Raw genomic sequence first — 18174 nt, 5'->3', positions numbered from 1 at the left:
TAAAAAATAAAAAATTATATAAAGACTAATTTGATTAATTTTTAAAATTTTATGGATGAAAATGACTTACGTTTGGACTTTCAGGGACTATTTTGATTATAAATATCTTTCTTACATATAAAGTGACACGTGGCGTGCTAGGTGTCACTGACCTGACACGTCAACCAATCATCTGGTGACACGTGGCACTTTACGTGAGACGTCATCATGTAACATGGCACTTAACGTGACATGTCATCATCTAACTAACGAAAGGACCAATTTGACTTACGTTTTATCTTTCAAGAACTAATATGACTAAAAAAATCATTTGATGACTAATTTAAAGAATCGGTGATCTTTTAGAAACGAACGTGGCTATTAACCCTTATTATGTTAAAAGTGACAAAACAAGCTCAAGGTTATAAATTATAAAAACTTCTAAAACTATCAATATATTGGTATTTCAGTTATTTTTAACCGTTAATTTTAATTATAAAAAATATATATAATATATATAATTAAGATTAATAGTTAAAATTAATTAAAACACCAATATACCAATATATTTAAAAGTTTTCTTTTAAATTAACATTTGTTATGTATCCTCACAATTAAAACATGGTAAAACTGAGTAATTAGAACATCTTCAATACTACTTCAATTTCATTTTAAATAATATAAAATAACATATTAATATTTATAAAATTATATGTCATAAATAATAATTTTATTTAAAACAAAAAATAAAATCTATTATTTTAATATTTAGTTTTAATTCAATTAAATTTTATATATTTTTTTAAAAATTTTGCTAATCTGTTTTTTAAAAATATATTTATAAAATATATAAAAAAATTATTAAAACTTATTAAAAAAATAAAATTGTTTATATTTTTAATATATTGAATACATAAACAATTTAAAAAAGTTATATTATTATCTTCTTCTTAAAATGTGTTCTTAAGATACAAGGTAGTTAAATCATATTTTTAATTATTTTATTAAAATAATTATATCAATAACAAAATTTTATTAATTTTTTTATTAAAGTAACACTGCTTATCTAAATTAAGACTAGTTTCATTTTATCTATTAATTCAAATATAAATCTTAATTTTAAATTTGTTAATTTCTTAAAAATATTAAACATGATACTCTATAAATATTCTATTAGTGTTATTTTTATTACTATTGATAATTTAGTAATTTTCAAGGAATAACACATTCACTTATCAAACACAATTTCAGCACACTCAACTAAAATATCTCTTGTTAATTAAAAAGATAATACTACTTTCATTTTATTAATAGTTTTTGTAGAAGTTGCCAAATGTATAACTTGTTTGTTGCTGAATACTTATAAATTTTTTGTCAGGATAAGGTATACATCAGCGAAAAGAGAACAAGAAAAAGGGTACTTATAAAAGACACACTAACGCTCAAGTCAGTATGTGAATAGTAAGCTTTATAGAATGCAATGTGTTGACACAATCTTCTAATCATTTTCTTTATATCTGAAAATGAGAAGTAATCGTTATGTCTCCGAGTAATAATGTTTTAAGTGGAGAGTAATGACATACTTGACGTTTTGATACTCGTTTGAATGTCAGTTATTGACAGTTGATCTATAACGTTTATGGCCAAGTTATAACTTGTAACCGATGTATAACGGTCGTATCACAACTCCCAAACTTGGCCGGGTGGTATTTTGATGAAACAGGTTGAGCTTTTTGTTGAGTTATAACTCGGCGTTTTGATAAGGATATGGAGCCCCTAGTTCAACGTGTTTTATTAAAATGAATTTAAAACAAATAAAAGCAATAGTTGTAATTTTCTTGAAAAAAAGAAAAAGAAAAATAAAAGACCTTGTCATTAAATGAAAAGTGGTTGTAGTTTTAGTTTCCAAGGAGTTTTATTGCCGTTGGTTTCTGAGAGAAACAACAGTGTTGATGGGTTTGGAACTGAAACATTTTATTTAATGTTTATCGTATCCATTTGAAATCCTTGAAGGTGTTCATTAAATCAAGTGAAGTTACGTTTAAACACATTTTGGAATAGTAAGGGATGAGAAAAGAGGTTAGTTTTTCTCGCCTTCTGTTTCTGATTTTTTCACCTTTTTTTTAGTTTTCTTTTAAAAAAATATGGGTAAAAAAGGGAGAAAGAAAAATTTGAATATGTTGATGATGGTTGTTACAATTAGGTTAATGAAGATGTAAAAATTTGAGGGTTACTTTTCGTAGATACGGATAGTGTGACTGAGATTGATGCTGCAAAAATAGTTAGAAAGGGTTCTGCGTTAAGGGTTGAATTGTTTTCATGCACTAGAGTTGATCGCATTTTTCACATAAAAATAGATTTTGAATATTTTTATATGTATAGTTGTGTTCTTAAAGAACTGCGTGAGAAACTTTCCTTTATGATTTTTGAATGTGACATTTTGAAACAACTTAACTTTACTCCATGTTAGCTCCATCCGAATGGTTGGGCTTTTGTGAGATGTTTTGAGTTTTTGATGGAATTTTTAGAGATAAGACCTTGTTTTAAATTGTTTTTCTCTTTGTTTCAAGCTAAAGAAGTTTAGAAAGATGTTTGGGTAAATCTAAATAGTGCCTCACATTTTTCGGTTTTCAAACTTTATAAGTCATCCTTTAAGGATTTTAAAGAGATGTTTTTGAAAATAAAGTCAGTGGATAAAGATTTTTCCTTCTATTTTGTCACTAATAGATCTCATTTGAGACGTATTAGAGACATCCAGGGTCTTCGAAATTAAATATGTATGTGTGTGGTTGAAACTCTTTAGTATTTTTTACCAGCATAGAAACTACAAACTGCCCGAAATACATCCTTGCCAACCAAATCTCAAAAATGCTGAAAAAATTTTACAGTCATGCCGTCATCCCTTGGAGTACTCTGAGGATGTACACTAAAAGTAGACATCTTCACTTCGTCAAAAGAGACCAGCTTTCGTAACCTACAGTTCATGAAAGCTGTAACCTTAGGTTCGAAGTCCGTAAAAAACAAATCTGGATTAGCTTGGCAAGTTGAGGTGAAAATTCCTCAGAAGTAATTTTCAACCACTACTACAATATCATTCGAAGTAGCTACCTTGCCTTAAGGACTCACAAGCCTCCAAATTTTATTATCCCTCATTCTGGTTTTAAACTTTTGATGAAAGAATTTTGTGTTTTGATCCCCTCTTTGAGCCACTTGACTCTGAATTTGGCTTTCTAGTACATTTCTTCATCATGATAAGCTATCTCAAGTTTTCTCTCCAATTCAATCAGTTCAGTGTCACCAAAAATTTCAGTTAATCTCAATTCCTCTACGCGATTAGTGAATTGCTCAATTTCCTTTCTTGAGTTCTGGTTGCCTGATGTCTGCCATTGTACTAATTTATGTCTGCACTCTTTAATCTTCTGCGCCAGAATAAATATAGCTGATCCTTCTATTCTCTCTCTCCAAACATCACAAATAATCCTCCTAACCTTTAGCATAGAGCATCATCTTTTTTGAAATTTAAATCTTCTTTTAGATCTTTCAACACTCGGTTTGAAATTGATAAGAAGAGGCGCATGATCCGAACCTGTTTTTGATAACCTAAGCATCACTAAAGAGGGATATAGATTTATCCAATCAGCACTAGCAAAAATCTGATCTAATCTTTCTTGGATAAGATCGGCCTCTCTGCGTTTATTAGACCATGTAAACGGCCTCCCCAACATGCCTAAATACAAGAGAGAGGTATCATTAATGAAATTCTGAAAATTAGTGATAGAAGATTGAGATTTATCATTACCATCCTATTTTTCAGTTTGGGAAAGGATGGCATTGAAGTCACCTGCAACCACAACTTCAGAATTGAATTACTGAATTATAGTTTGTAAATGTGTGAATCGAAAGTAACTAATTTGCTCATTTATGCTCAAATAAGCTCCTATTAGCCCCCAACTCTTTGCCAGAATCGGATCCTCTATTCTAGCCACAATGTAAAACCAGTCAGATTGCAAAATTTGGATCTTGATATCTTCCTTTCATGCCAATACCATGCCACCAGCCATACCATCCGAGTCTATCAAGAACTAGTTTTTAAAACTCGCAAACTGTATTTTAGTTTTTAAAACAGATAACTTTAATCACAAGACTAACATTGAAATAGATAAAGTAGATTAATAAGTTTTTAGTAAAGTTTATATTTCTATTAATGATGGTACATAATAAAAGTATAATTGATTCGAAAAATAGAGAATACAAAATTAAAATTAAATTAGATATTTATATAATTATTTAATTCAAGATTTATTATATAATTAGTCTTTGTCATATATTACATTAAGAAGCACAGTGGCAGAGTGGTGTGTTGGAGACAATATAACCAAGAGATTCCTTATTCGAACCATAGAGTGTGCAGTTGGTGTTACCAAATTGAATTGGTTGGATCGTTTTTTCTCGGTTCTCATCGGTTCATACTGGTTCTCATCTTTGAACAGTCCAAGAAATGAACCAAATCGATTTATGGTCTGGTTTATCAGTTTTTTGGTCGAATCGATCAGTCCGGTTAGATTTTTACTACTATAGTTAGTTTTGTCAACATTTAAATTTTTTGTGGTTCGAAATGATTATTTATTTATTTTTTTCAAAATTTGAAAACCACGATGTTTTCTTTTTAAGGTTGGGAAAAAACTGAAAATTGTAGTCTAGCCTCAACGTCTCCTTCCTCTCGTCACTCTCTCATTGAACTACTGAAGTTTCGAGCTCTCTCATCTTTTCTTCTGGCTTTCGGTCTCTCGCACTCAAGCTCTCTGGTCTCTGGGACTGGTCTTCGTCATCATCTTACTTCGAGCTTCGTCGTCTTCTCCCTTCGTACAACCAGAAGCTGGTACTCAATTTGATGAGTTTTAACAAATTATCTTGTTCTTTCTATTTTAATTTTGTTGCTGTAATTCATTGCTGCACTTTAATTTTATCGCTAAAAATTGAATTTGTTGCTGAAAGTTGAATGCATTGCTAAAATTTGTTACTGATTATCATCACTAAACCTTGAATTTGTTGCCATCTTGCTAAAATAATCACTTAATTTAAATTTGTTTGTTGTTAAAAATCATCACTAAATTAAATTTATTACTAGTTGAACCTTGAATTCGTTGTTGGCTTGCTAAATAAATAATCACTTAGTTAAAATTTTTTGTTGCCAAAGTTAATTGTTACTGATTATCATCACTGAAACTTAAATATATTATTAGACTGAAAAAATCACTTAGCTAAATATTTTTTTGCTATAAATCTGTAAACTATTTTTGAGCTAAATCTTTTATTGTTGAAAATTATCATAGTTGAATTTGTTTTTGAAAATGAGACTCATGCTCTCTGCAACTCAGAATAAAATTGTTAAGTTAAATTGTTATTCCCATGAGGAGTGCTACACATACAAGTCATTTGGTTTACAAGTCATATAAGTTGGGAGAAACTTAATAAAAAGCACGCTGGCCTATATACGATTCCATGGCATGTCGTTCCTCCTTCTCCTCCTCCTCTTCCTTCTTCTTCTCCTTCTTCTTCTCATACTCTTCTTCTTCTTCCTCCATGAAAACGAGTTTCTTATCAAATTTGTTCGATCTCTTTCGTACGTTCTCTCTTTACCTTTTCATTCGTTGTTTTATCTGCGTTTATCATTGGCATTCTTGCTTCGCTTTTTTCGATTTTCATGGTTTCTGAAATCAAGCTTTGAAATCGTTTTGAAGATAATGGAACTTCAGAAATACACCCAACTGATTACAGAAATACATCCAAACGGTTACAGGAATTCACCCAAATAATTATAGAAATACACCCAAAGAATTACAGAAATACACCCAAAAGATTACAAAAATTCACCCAAAGGATTTAAAAAATACACCCAAAATTCGTTGAAGTACACCTTATGCATAATTCAGAACTCTTCCTCTTTCTCCTCCTCGTCTTTTGCTGCTTCTTCTTCTTCTTCATTTTCTTATTTCATATTCTCATAACTCTTTTTGGGAGGAAAAAATCAAACAAAGAAGAAAAAAATACATAATGTTACAAAATCAAAAGAAGAACGAGGAAAAACACGACGATGAAGATGAAACACTTCAAAAACGAAGAAGAAGAAGAAGAAGAAGAAGAAGAAGAAGAAGAAGAAGAAGAAGGAGAAGAAAAAGAGGAGACATGGAGAAAGAAAAAGAAGAAAAAATAAATAACTTGTATGACTTGTATAGGAAAACGTTTGTATGTGGAGAATTCTTCTATTCCCATATTTTTTGTTTGTTTTCTTTGCTAGAATTTAAAAAATGTCTTTATCACAACTCAATTGTTATTATAAATTATTCTTGGTATTAATTTATAAAAATATAGATACTAATTTTAAAATCACTCTTTAGATTTAATTTATTAATTGTGTTATTTTTTATTTTTTTATTTAAATTAAAAAATATTTAATATTAGTGACTATTTTATTATTTTTTTATATCATTAATTATGTCTAATAATTAATATTTTATTGTTATTAATATGTTTGTAAAAAAATTTAAAATTTAAAATTTATTTTAATTTTATTTTTATTTAATTACGGCTAGATCAATTGATTGAATCGCTGATCCAATAATTCGGTTGCACGATTAAAATAAAAATAAAAAAACTGTTACCCTTTTCCTTTTCTCTAAGAAAAAGTATAGTATGTTTTTTTTTTTTTTGGGTCAGTACCTCTTACACACACTTCTTCCCTTTTTCAATGGGTTCCATATGTCAATTTTGTAGACCTAGTTAGGATTTGAACCTGGTGCACTTTATAGTAAGATAAACATAGTTGGCACTAAACCAAACTTTGCAGTGCAAAAGTATAGTATGCTGAATTGCTGATTGCTAAACTTGCATGCTATACAACAATACAGCCTCGTTTCTATATTTTTGCCCATGCTGTTTGATTGAATTAATCTAGCCCAAGTAGCAGACAGCGGCGTAGGATAAGCGAATAAAAACAATTTAATTTGGGTCCAAAATCCAAATGCTACTGTTTTTTGCATAACCGCACAACGTCCTGCCTTCTAAAGTTCTGAGCAACTCTGTCAAAAACAAAAAGGGTTCTATGCAACCTTGACCAATTTTATTTTTTTAAAAAAGAAAGAAAAGTTCTAAGAAACATTTCTACAAACACTTTGCATGCAAGAGTGACGAGTCTACTCTCACCGTCACGGCTTTCTCTCGCCGCCGCACTGCTGCCTCGGAGCGCTGCTGTACTGTTGCCGCTGCTCTATGCTACCGCTGATTTGCTATCCTGCTGCTGTTGTTCTCTATTCTTCTCAGTTCTCTATGTGGCTGCCTCCGTGCTTTGTGAGTTTATTACTTCACTACACTGATTTTCTTTTGCAATGTAATTATTCTTTTGCGTTTGTTAGACTGGATCAATCTATTGATATAAAAAAGATTGAACATTATTTATTTGATACTTGATACTGCCATACTGGAATGTTTGGTGGTACTAGAATGTATTTTTTATTTTATTTTATAAAATTCTGATTTGGTGACATTATGACTGAAAATTTCAGTTGGCTTGAACTACAGTTCAAAGTGCTGAATTTTTTATGACTTGAGTGTTATATAATTGTACAAGTTCCCTCAAATGCTGAAAGATCCGATAAACCCCTCAGCGAAGAAGCTCATCGGAGCTTCAATTCTTTTCCGTCGATGGATGACGACCAGCAAGAGGGTTCAAGACAGGAGTAAGCAGAAGAGGGTTAACGATCTTGAGGTGGCAACCGAGAAGTGGAAGATACTCTCCAAAATCCTCTTCTTAATCGAGCTTCTGAAGCAACAGTCCGAGATGATTATCCCTGTTAGATCCCTTGAAAACTATCGTAAGCAGATCAATCTCCCAAAGCCACATAGAATCTCTGATTTCATTCGAAAGACGCCAAAGCTCTTTGAACTCTACAAGGATCGCAAGGGGGTGCTGTGGTGCGGCTTGACGGAGAGAGCCGAGGAATTGTTGGAGGAAGAACAGAGGGTTCTTGAGCAGCATTCCGATAAGGCTGCGGAACACGTTACGAGGTTGCTGATGATGTCGGTGGATAAGCGTCTCCCATTAGAGAAGATTGCTCATTTCAGAAGGGATTTTGGGTTGCCTATGGATTTTAGGGCTAATTGGGTGCACCAATATCCGCAGCATTTTAGGGTTGTGAAGTCCTTCGATGGCATTAATCAAGTTGAGTGCTTGGAGCTTGTGAATTGGAATCCTAATTGGGCAATAACGGAATTACAGAAGAAGGTTACAGGTGTAACTGAATCCACTACTACCAATTTGCATATCCCTGGTATGCTGTCACTTCCATTCCCTTTGAAATTCCCTTCAAATTATAAAAGGGTGTATCGTTATAGTGAAAAGATTCAAGATTTTCAAAAGAGGGCTTATTTGTCTCCTTATGCTGATGCAAGAGGTCTCAAGGCTGGTTCTCTTGAATTTGATACGAGGGCTGTTGCTGTTATGCATGAGATTCTTAGTTTCACCATTGAAAAGAGACTGGTCACTGACCACCTCACTCATTTCCGTTGGGAGATAGTGATGCCTCAGAAGCTCATGAGGATTCTTCTGAAGCACATTGGCATCTTCTATGTCTCAGAGCGGGGGAAGAGGTTTAGTGTGTTCTTGAATAAAGCATATGAAGGTGCGGAGCTGATTGAGAAATGCCCCTTGGTCCTATGGAGGGAAAAAGTCATGAGGCTTGTTGGTTATAGAGGGAGGAAGAAGAAGTTTGAGATACTCAGTGACATGTCGGATGTAGAAGTAGAAGGCGATATTGGCTTGATGCAGAGTGATTCGGAAGTAGAGGACTTGGACGTGCAGCTTGAGCAACATGGTTCCGTGGATTATGAGGATCCTTTACTTGTGGACAATTCTGAGATGGATGTTGAAGAGATTGCCTGTGGATATCGAAATTTTAAGAATTCTTGAGGTTGAGAGAATGTGCAGATGTAAACATCACACACCGATTTTTGGAAGTACTGTTTTTCCATTTTGATTGGCTGGTAAGTAATTCCACATGATCCAATTTTTTCAAGCACATTTATATCTTGTGTCTTAAGTCAAATTTTATGCTTTATTTTAGAAAAATAATTAGTGATAGTAGGTACAAATTTAAGTTAGTTTCGCTTGTGATACCCTCTATACTTATTTAAGTATAAACATGTAGGTTGCTAAGCTCTAATATTGTCCTTGTTTTCGTTTCTTTGATAGATGCTTAAATGAAGCCCATCTGAAGAAGGTGCAAGTGATAATGAGAATATAGCTGGACAAATTAAACCTTGTTTCAGAACCCGCTGGAAACAATTTATGATCATGGCTAGTCAATGCTGTAGCATGGCTTAGACAAACACCTTGTGGTCCTACGAGAAAGGCCAAAAGTAAAGTGGTTCATGGTTGATTGGTGTGGTTCAATCAATGAACAGATGATACTTTTTCTGCAAAAGGAGATTGAACCTGTTTAAGCTGGGGTATTGATTATCACAACGCATTGATCCTGTCTTTCTCAACGATCCCTAAACCTCAGCCTTATCTGGTTAAAGCTCTCAAAACATTTTGACCTTGTGTAAAATTTATCTAGGTATGCAACATCCAATCATATATTGAAGCAATGGAGATAAGCGATTTGAGGGTTAGAGGATATCATTGAGTCAATCACATTTGAGGAGACAAGTTTCTTGATTGCTCGATGGTATTTTCATTTTTTTTCCCACACATGTTGTATTTGATTTTCCAAAGGAAACTGTGCATTGACTGGAATAGTGTGGTGACAGAAAACATCATACTATAAAAGGAAACATTTATTGTTCATTGCCTTGAGGATTCACCATATCCACTTATTCTAGTTGTCACAAACATCTTAACTAGTCTAAAAATACCCAGCTAAGCAGTGATAATAAGTTTGAGTCAAATTTTTGCTGGTTTTTGGTGGGTCAATTTTGAGTTGTCAGATGTCGATCATTCATGAAAATATGCAGAATGGTACTAGTTGGTTTCTCTAGTTATTCTTCAACTCCTTAGGAGAGCTGTTTTCTTATCTGCATTCTTTTTCACAAAACTCATTGGCATAGCTAGAGACTTCTGTTCTACTTTGGCAGGTTGGCTTTAATAAGCTTGATCATTATCTCCTATCAACTTCATAATTAATATTGGTCCCTTTCTTAATGTATGTCACTATCAGGGAGAGAGTCTATGCAAGAAGCTTCGGTGTTTCCCCAAAAGCAAATGAGCGTATAATGCACTGTATTTCCTAATTTAGGATCGCACCTTCCTTGTCTACTCTCTTTAAAAGTTTTTTTTTTTTTTTTGGTGAAAGTCTACTCTTAAAATTAAAAATGGTGTTTGTTGCAACTTCTTAGAATATATGACACGAGTATCATGGGTTCTTGGCCCTTTTTTTGTTGGTAGTTTGGACTGAAGACACATTCTGGGCCTTAGTTGTAACTTGTAACCCTCTTAGTCTCATCCTTGTCCATGAGAGGATTTTTTATTTTAATATTGAAGAGTGAATGGAGATTTACGTTGATATTACAAAAATCGGTGTTTGATAGTATTTTGGGGACGCCGTTTTGGGCAAGCACGATACGTGGAATACGTATTGTATTGAGAATATGCATTGTATTGAGAATATGCAGTTTGTGTATTTATAAATAATATATGGTTCGTGTATTGTGATTTTAATTTTAAAATAATGCAATACACTCTCCAAATATTATCTTTTTAAATATTTAAAAAGCAACCCGTCTTCGCCAATTGCTGTTGTAACAAAAAAAATCTGCTCTGACAATTCGCTCTCTATAAATTTTCTGGCTCTCAAAATTTTACAAAACATCATAACTTTTAATACTAAGAGATTATACCAATTCTTATTCAATATCTAAAAAAATAGCCTCTATGAGAAATATAATTTCTTTATTCTTTTTTGACATACACTGAAACTCACACCACACTAATTAGGCTAAACCTAGTCTAAACTCGGGTACAACATATCAAGAGGTATTATGATTTGTCACTTCAACTAACAAGTAATCCGCAAGAATGGGCTGTCTAAAAGGAAAAAAAGTAATTCGCAAATGGATTATTAAATTCATGATTTGATGGCTAATGGCTTGGTTGCTTTGAGCACTTATTGATTCAAATTGTCACTGTTCACACTTATTGTATTTCCTTTATATATGTGCTCTGTCTGTTAGTTCTTTTAGCCTCAATATTGAAAATTAAATGTTGGTAAAGTTATGTGAAATTTTAATATGAAAAGGTCATCTTATCCCGTGGTACAAGTAATTTTTCATGCTCATGAATTAGACAAGAATACGGGCCGAGTTATGCGGTTTGCAATCATATAATCGTGTTCAAAGTGGGTAGATTGCTAATGCACAGAAACAACCTTTTCAGTTTTCACATACATGTGATTCTCGTCTGCATACTAGCATGGAGTATTCTTGATTTTATAGTCCATTTCCAGATTTGAATGGCTTGATCTATATATGTCGTGGTAGGTCTGCTATAGGCGATTATTTGAGCTGAAATAAAGCTTTGTGACCTAGCTTATCTAAATAAATATCTCTTTTTAAATCTGCTTCAAAATTAAGCATCTTCTAATAGTGGAATTTCAATCTAAACCCTTAACCATCACATCGCTATTTTTCTGGTGTCATTATTGTATCGCACTGGATTACCACCATTATAACCATATGGTTTTAGTTTGTTGTCTTATAAAAATTTAGAAACACTCTTTGAAAAAAAAAATTTGCTGGCTTAAATAATATATGATAATTATTTATTGTGGAAGAGTCAAAAGTTGTGGTAAAAGTTAAGAGGAAATTTTCTCCACGGCAGATGTAAAAGCTGTAACAATAATAAAGGTGTGCTCTAATATAACATGGCAGAATTTAATTGTGACACAGCACTTGAAGAAGAAATGGCCTGGGATGATAAGGGTTTCAAAGGATAAAGATGGAAACTCATAAGAGATTGAACCTAAACTGTACCAACTGTATGCATTAGAGCAGCTGGTGGGCCGTTGGATGTGACATTGATTGTTCACAAGAGAAAAACCAACTGGATCATCCAATGTTCACAAACTTTTTATATATTTTTTGATCTTTAAAAACACAAGAACGGAGAGACAAGAAAAAAGGTAAAGGGAGTTACTAGTACATATTACACAACGAATTGAACTCATGCACCCACTGATATTAAATGAAGAAATTAAAGGCCGTTGAAAAGTCTCAACTACACACACATCAATTAGGTGCTAGCATTTACTCGTTTTCACCCACTATCTTGTACTATACCACTACTTAGAAATAACACTAATCTAAAGTAGTATAAATACATATATAGATTAAGTTTGAGGCATCCATCACACACTCATATTATAATACATTGTGATCTTGATCTTGATCTGGTGGCATGGCGAATAACGAACGAGATCTGTTCTCAACGGAGATAGTGAACCGTGGGATTGAGTCATCTGGACCGAACGCGGGTTCGTTAACGTTCTCGGTTAGGGTTCGTCGGCGGTTACCGGATTTTCTTCAATCGGTGAACCTCAAGTACGTGAAATTGGGGTACCATTACCTGATAAACCATGGCATTTACTTGGTGACGATACCGGTGCTGCTTGTGGTGTTCAGTGCTGAGGTTGGTAGTCTGAGCAAAGAGGATCTGTGGAAGAAGCTTTGGGAAGATGCGCGTTATGACCTTGCTACCGTCTTGGCTTCTTTTGCCGTCTTTGTTTTCACGCTCTCTGTTTACTTCATGTCCAGGCCTCGCCCCATTTACCTCGTTGATTTTGCATGCTACCAACCTCAAGATCACCTCAAGGTACCTTTATTTCTCCAATCTTCACGTACACCCACCATGCTTGTTAAATAATATTTTTATATGTTTTGAATTAGTTATTTGTATCATGTACCAAATAAGGATATGCTTAATAATTATATTTTCAACCATGTACATGTAAAAAAAAAATTAGCTATCAAATAAATTAAACATATATATTAAAATGAGTTAAATAATATATATAATTATACAAAAATACATAATAATTAATATTTTGTGTGTCTAAAATACTTTTTTTTTATTTAACTACTATTATTCTTAAATGGACTTATTACTTATTAGAGAAAACTATAGAGCTTTTGCTAACGACGGTCTTTTTGCTAACAAAATTAAAAGTGGAAGGATTTTAAAATAAATAAATGTACATATCCTTAGAATTTTTAAATATATATTTTTTCATTATAACACTTTTACTTTTAATATTTGTTTGCAAAATCGTAATAAAGTACTATGGACATCAGTTAATATTTGAACATAAAAGTCTGCATTTGGAATAAATATTTAAGGTCATATTTACCTATTTATTTTATTGAAAGCCTTAACCAATGTCTTTTTGAAATTTGTTTGATTAGTATAATTATCTCAAGATATACTAAGACATAAAGATCAGATGCTGAAAATAGAAATAAAGACAAAGTATATTTTTATTTGTGCCATAGTTTGAATGATAAGAAAATATAAACAAATCTAGGTGATTAATTCTTATATTGACTATTTATCACTCTACTGTTGATTTTAAACATAGATTTTCAGACATTAAAATCTAAGAAATTGTAATAAAAAATTGCATGAATAATGTGTGTGAAGGTGTCAAGGGAGCAGTTCATTGAGCTAGCAAGAAAATCAGGCAAGTTTGATGAAGGGAGCTTGGAGTTTCAAAAGAGGATCCTAATGTCTTCAGGCATAGGCGACGAGACATACATCCCCAAAGCAGTGATAGCCTCCAACGAGAACACGGCCACCATGAAAGAAGGCCGAGCCGAGGCGTCGACGGTCATGTTCGGAGCACTCGACGAGCTCTTCGAGAAGACGAGGGTGCGGCCAAAGGACGTAGGAATCCTTGTGGTGAACTGCAGCATCTTCAACCCTACGCCATCGCTATCAGCAATGATCATAAACCATTACAAGATGAGGGGAAACATTCTGAGCTACAATCTTGGAGGAATGGGGTGCAGTGCTGGGATCATAGCGGTCGATTTGGCCAGGGATATTCTTCAGTCAAACCCTAATAACTACGCGGTTGTTGTCAGCACTGAGATGGTAGGCTTTAATTGGTACCAGGGAAAAGAGAGGTCCATGCTTCTTCCCAACTGCTTCTTTCGTATGGGTTGCTCCGCCACCTTGCTCTCCAATCGCCGCCGCGACTATAGCCGTGCCAAGTATCGTCTTGAGCATATTGTTCGCACGCACAAGGGTGCCGATGACCGCAGCTTCAGGTTTGTTTTTTCAATTCTAAATGAAGAAACATGAGAAGAAGAATAGAATTTATTAATGAGAAAAGTTTATTTAAAAAATTATCGACATAAATTAAATAAAAATATAAAAATATTATATATACACAAAAAATTAATTTTTAAATATATATTATTTAATTTATTTTTAATATATATTTTTAATATATAATTTATACAGATATAATTGTTGACTAAATTATTTGATAGTTGATATAATATAATTTACATATTTTTTATATGAATAATCACTTTTTTATTAATTAATTATTTTATTTTCAAATTTTATATTAAAATTTGATTTTAAATATATTATTTAAAAATGATCTATTTAAATGCATTAAATGATTATAATTTTTTTTATAATATCAACGAACCAATTTTTTTTTCTTTTCGTACGATTTAAACTTTATTGTTTAACTGACATAGATGACACATAATGATGTATTCTTTGTTAATATCATCGTTTTGGAAATGAAGATTAGTCATTAGTTTATTGCATCGACTTTGTTTTTCTCAGGCCCTTATATAAGTATAAAAACACCAGGGAAAGGAAACGAACGAGAGAAATTGATTTGACAGTTTGGCCTATTTATGATCTCTTTGACAGTTAGCATTTTTAACCCCAAAACAAAAAACAAAACCTTCTTCTTGTCTGGGTTTTCTAGTTTATTTCGTTAGCTTTCCGTGTAGGTTAAGTCACTTTTATAATTGCAACTGCTTTTTAAAATCAAAATCCTAATTACCTAACTTATTACTTATAAATTATTAAGAGAGAGGCGAAAGCAGGTTGAACCGTGGAAGGAATGTACAATAGTGATATTCTATTGTTAGAACTGTAGGCAGATTCCACAAATTTCAAACCTTGTGACTGAACATAAATGTCTATTTTATATAAAAAGAATTATTATTATCTTATTCTTTGCATATTATATTATCAATACCAAGTTGAAATAATTAATTATTTTTATATTTATCTTACATATAAGTTAATATTAATTAATTTTTTATTAATAATATTGACTTTCTAGTATTCTGGTAATGAATTTATTCTTATCTTTTTCTCTATTTATTTATTGGGTGAACTTTTCTATCTGTTGTTTAATCTAATCCACATTCCACAAAAAAAGGAGATTGAAGGAACTTTCTTGTGGTCCTCCGAATAGAGAAACCCGGGATATTATGCATATTCTCTATGTATATATTTAATTAGCTTCAAAATCATCAATGGTTCGTTATTTTGGGTTGACATTTGGGTTCAACTGTTCAACCGTCTAATTAATAACCAAGCATATACCCTCAGAGGACCCCCCCAAAAAACAAAATTGACAACATAATGATAAAGAAAGTAGCCAGGTTGTTATTATATTATCAACTTGTGCTTGGTAGTAATCCATCAACATAATTTTTATTTTTCACTTTTCTTCTCCCTTTCAATATACAGGTGTGTGTACCAAGAGGAAGATGAACAAAGATTCAAGGGGATCAAGATTAGCAAAGACTTGATTGAAATCGGTGGCGATGCTCTCAAAACAAACATCACCACACTTGGGCCTTTGGTGCTACCCTTCTCCGAGCAGCTCCTATTCTTTGGAACCTTGGTCTGGAGGCACTTGTTTGGCGGCAAATCTGACGGTGGAAACTCATCACCATCAATGAAGAAGCCGTACATTCCGGACTACAAGCTTGCCTTCGAGCACTTCTGTGTGCACGCGGCGAGCAAGCCCATCCTCGATGAGCTCCAGAGGAATCTGGAGCTCAGCGACAAGAACATGGAGGCATCAAGGATGACACTGCACCGCTTCGGCAACACTTCCAGCAGTAGCATTTGGTATGAACTTGCTTACTTGGAGGCCAAGGAAAGGGTTAGAAGAGGAGACCGCGTTTGGCAACTTGCTTTTGGTTCTGGATTTAAGTGCAATAGCGTTGTTTGGCGCTCCATGCGCCGAATCAACAAGCCTTCTAGGAACAACCCTTGGCTTGATTGCATCAACAACTACCCTCGCTCTCTCACTTAATCGCCCTCGCCTTAAGACACTTCTGAAGAAGAATTCTATTATCGAGGTAAAAACTCACGTGCAGTTGTCTTTCTTTGAAGTTAATAGTTAAAAATCGTTAGATAATTCAATATGTTTAACTAAATTATTATCTAATGATTCTCAACTATATATATACTTCACACGAAAACATCAGTATTTGAATTTTCACCGTTATTTAAACATAGTTATTATTATACTCCGTAGAACTGGCATTCTATCTTACAGTGATTAGGTATTATGTTAGCGCGGAATATGGTAATAACTATTACATGGAAACTAAGGAGCATTTCTGATTTTATATAATCTCTGTCAGTGTCGGCGATAAGAGAGCTTTATTTTGTTTAGGATCAATAATTCTTCTGTAGTCCTCATCGATGAAGCTGGTCTTTTATGTTTGACAGCTGCACTTTTAATTTCTTATTAGTTTGGTGGCTTGGAATTTAATTTAATTATACATACTTATAGTGTGGCTGCTTGCATGTTTTAATTAATCTCTTGAATCATCTTATTCATAGGATGATATGAAAATTCAAAGTTGATTTAATATTGGATGACTACCTAGTCAACAATGCGTAGTTGCTTTAATTGATTTTCATTAATTTCTATGGTTTTCTTGACCTACCTCAACTAACTATACATGTGACTCTGGAAACGGATTGGTATATATATAGATATTATATCAGCATAGCTGGTTTATATGTCAAATAGAAATGAATTATTAATATTGAATTGAATCTTGGGTTTCATCTATGCATCTATATATCTATCTCTGGAATTGGACAAGTTCCTTCCTCCATCACTTTCACCCGAACAAATCAAAGCCCATTTGTAGCGACGATGTTGATAACTTGATTACTATATATAAATTGCAAGTTGCTTGCTCTAGCTAGATAGTATTAACATATATACATATTCATTGATGAGATTACCATGCATGCTAGTATTTCATTTATTCTATTAATTAATGTACTTTCTAATATTTAACGTGACCCTTTTATATTGTCTATATATCTGATTAACAATTGATTTGATAGCTACGAAAATAAATGAGGAATGGTATAAATCTTTTCAAGTAGTTATGACAGCAAATTGATGGTAGACGATAGTTGATATCAAAATAGATATTATAATACTCTCGTGACAATTTTTTTCATAGTCGTTGTTTGTGCTCTTGAACATATATAATGAGAGAAAGTTTAGCACTCAATGCCAACAAAAGAAACCGGCAATGTTTCTTTAAAAAATAAAAGATAGACAATATTATATGATGAAGAAAATTATTTTGGGTTAGAGAAGTATTCTGCATTTAAGTGATTTCACTAATCAAGTCCAACCAAGTAATTTAGACTCACAGGCTATTTATAACAGACTTTTAACATAAATCTCCTTTTGTTCGTTCGTTTCTCTTCAACGTAAACCTTTCATTCTTTTTTGATTTGTCTGTATTTTCGTCTAATTATTGTCTCTTTCTCTTTAGATTTTCGTTTTCTTCTTCGATTTCCTTGTGTTCTCCTCGGATTTATTCTATTTCTCTTTAGATTTTCGATTTACATTTATTTTTTTAATCGAACATTGTAATTGTTAGAAACAAGAGATTAAACAAGAGAAAGGATTTGTGTATTATTGAGTGTATTCAAGTTGTTTGGAATGATATAATATTAAAGGGTATTTATATGTGCTAAGAGAATCGGAATAATAAATACATAATATTCTATAATAAATATTAAATATTCAGATATACTAAATAATTCTAATGAATGCTAATTGATCCTAATATATTCTAACATCTCCCCTCAAACTCAAGTGACAACTTGAGTTTAAAACT

General features: G+C 32.6%; 2 protein-coding genes across 2 annotated transcripts; both read left to right on the top strand.

Annotated features, from left to right (window-relative positions):
• The first annotated feature begins 7089 nt into the window (after positions 1 to 7089).
• On the top strand, positions 7090 to 10269 carry LOC130954950 (protein WHAT'S THIS FACTOR 1 homolog, chloroplastic-like). The gene is made up of 3 exons (XM_057881723.1): positions 7090 to 7326; positions 7542 to 9018; positions 9227 to 10269. Exon 2 carries the CDS (start codon positions 7616 to 7618, stop codon positions 8942 to 8944), a length of 1329 nt encoding a protein of 442 aa, XP_057737706.1. The 5' UTR covers positions 7090 to 7326; positions 7542 to 7615; the 3' UTR covers positions 8945 to 9018; positions 9227 to 10269.
• A 2092-nt stretch (positions 10270 to 12361) lies between these two features.
• On the top strand, positions 12362 to 17183 carry LOC130955820 (3-ketoacyl-CoA synthase 10). The gene is made up of 3 exons (XM_057882796.1): positions 12362 to 12841; positions 13667 to 14295; positions 15755 to 17183. Exons 1-3 carry the CDS (start codon positions 12428 to 12430, stop codon positions 16326 to 16328), a joined length of 1617 nt encoding a protein of 538 aa, XP_057738779.1. The 5' UTR covers positions 12362 to 12427; the 3' UTR covers positions 16329 to 17183.
• Positions 17184 to 18174: the final 991 nt, after the last annotated feature.

This window comes from Arachis stenosperma, chromosome 10 (assembly GCF_014773155.1).
Source record: "Arachis stenosperma cultivar V10309 chromosome 10, arast.V10309.gnm1.PFL2, whole genome shotgun sequence".
Classification (NCBI taxonomy): Eukaryota; Viridiplantae; Streptophyta; class Magnoliopsida; order Fabales; family Fabaceae; genus Arachis; species Arachis stenosperma.
This window is presented reverse-complemented; position numbering and strand designations above follow the sequence as displayed.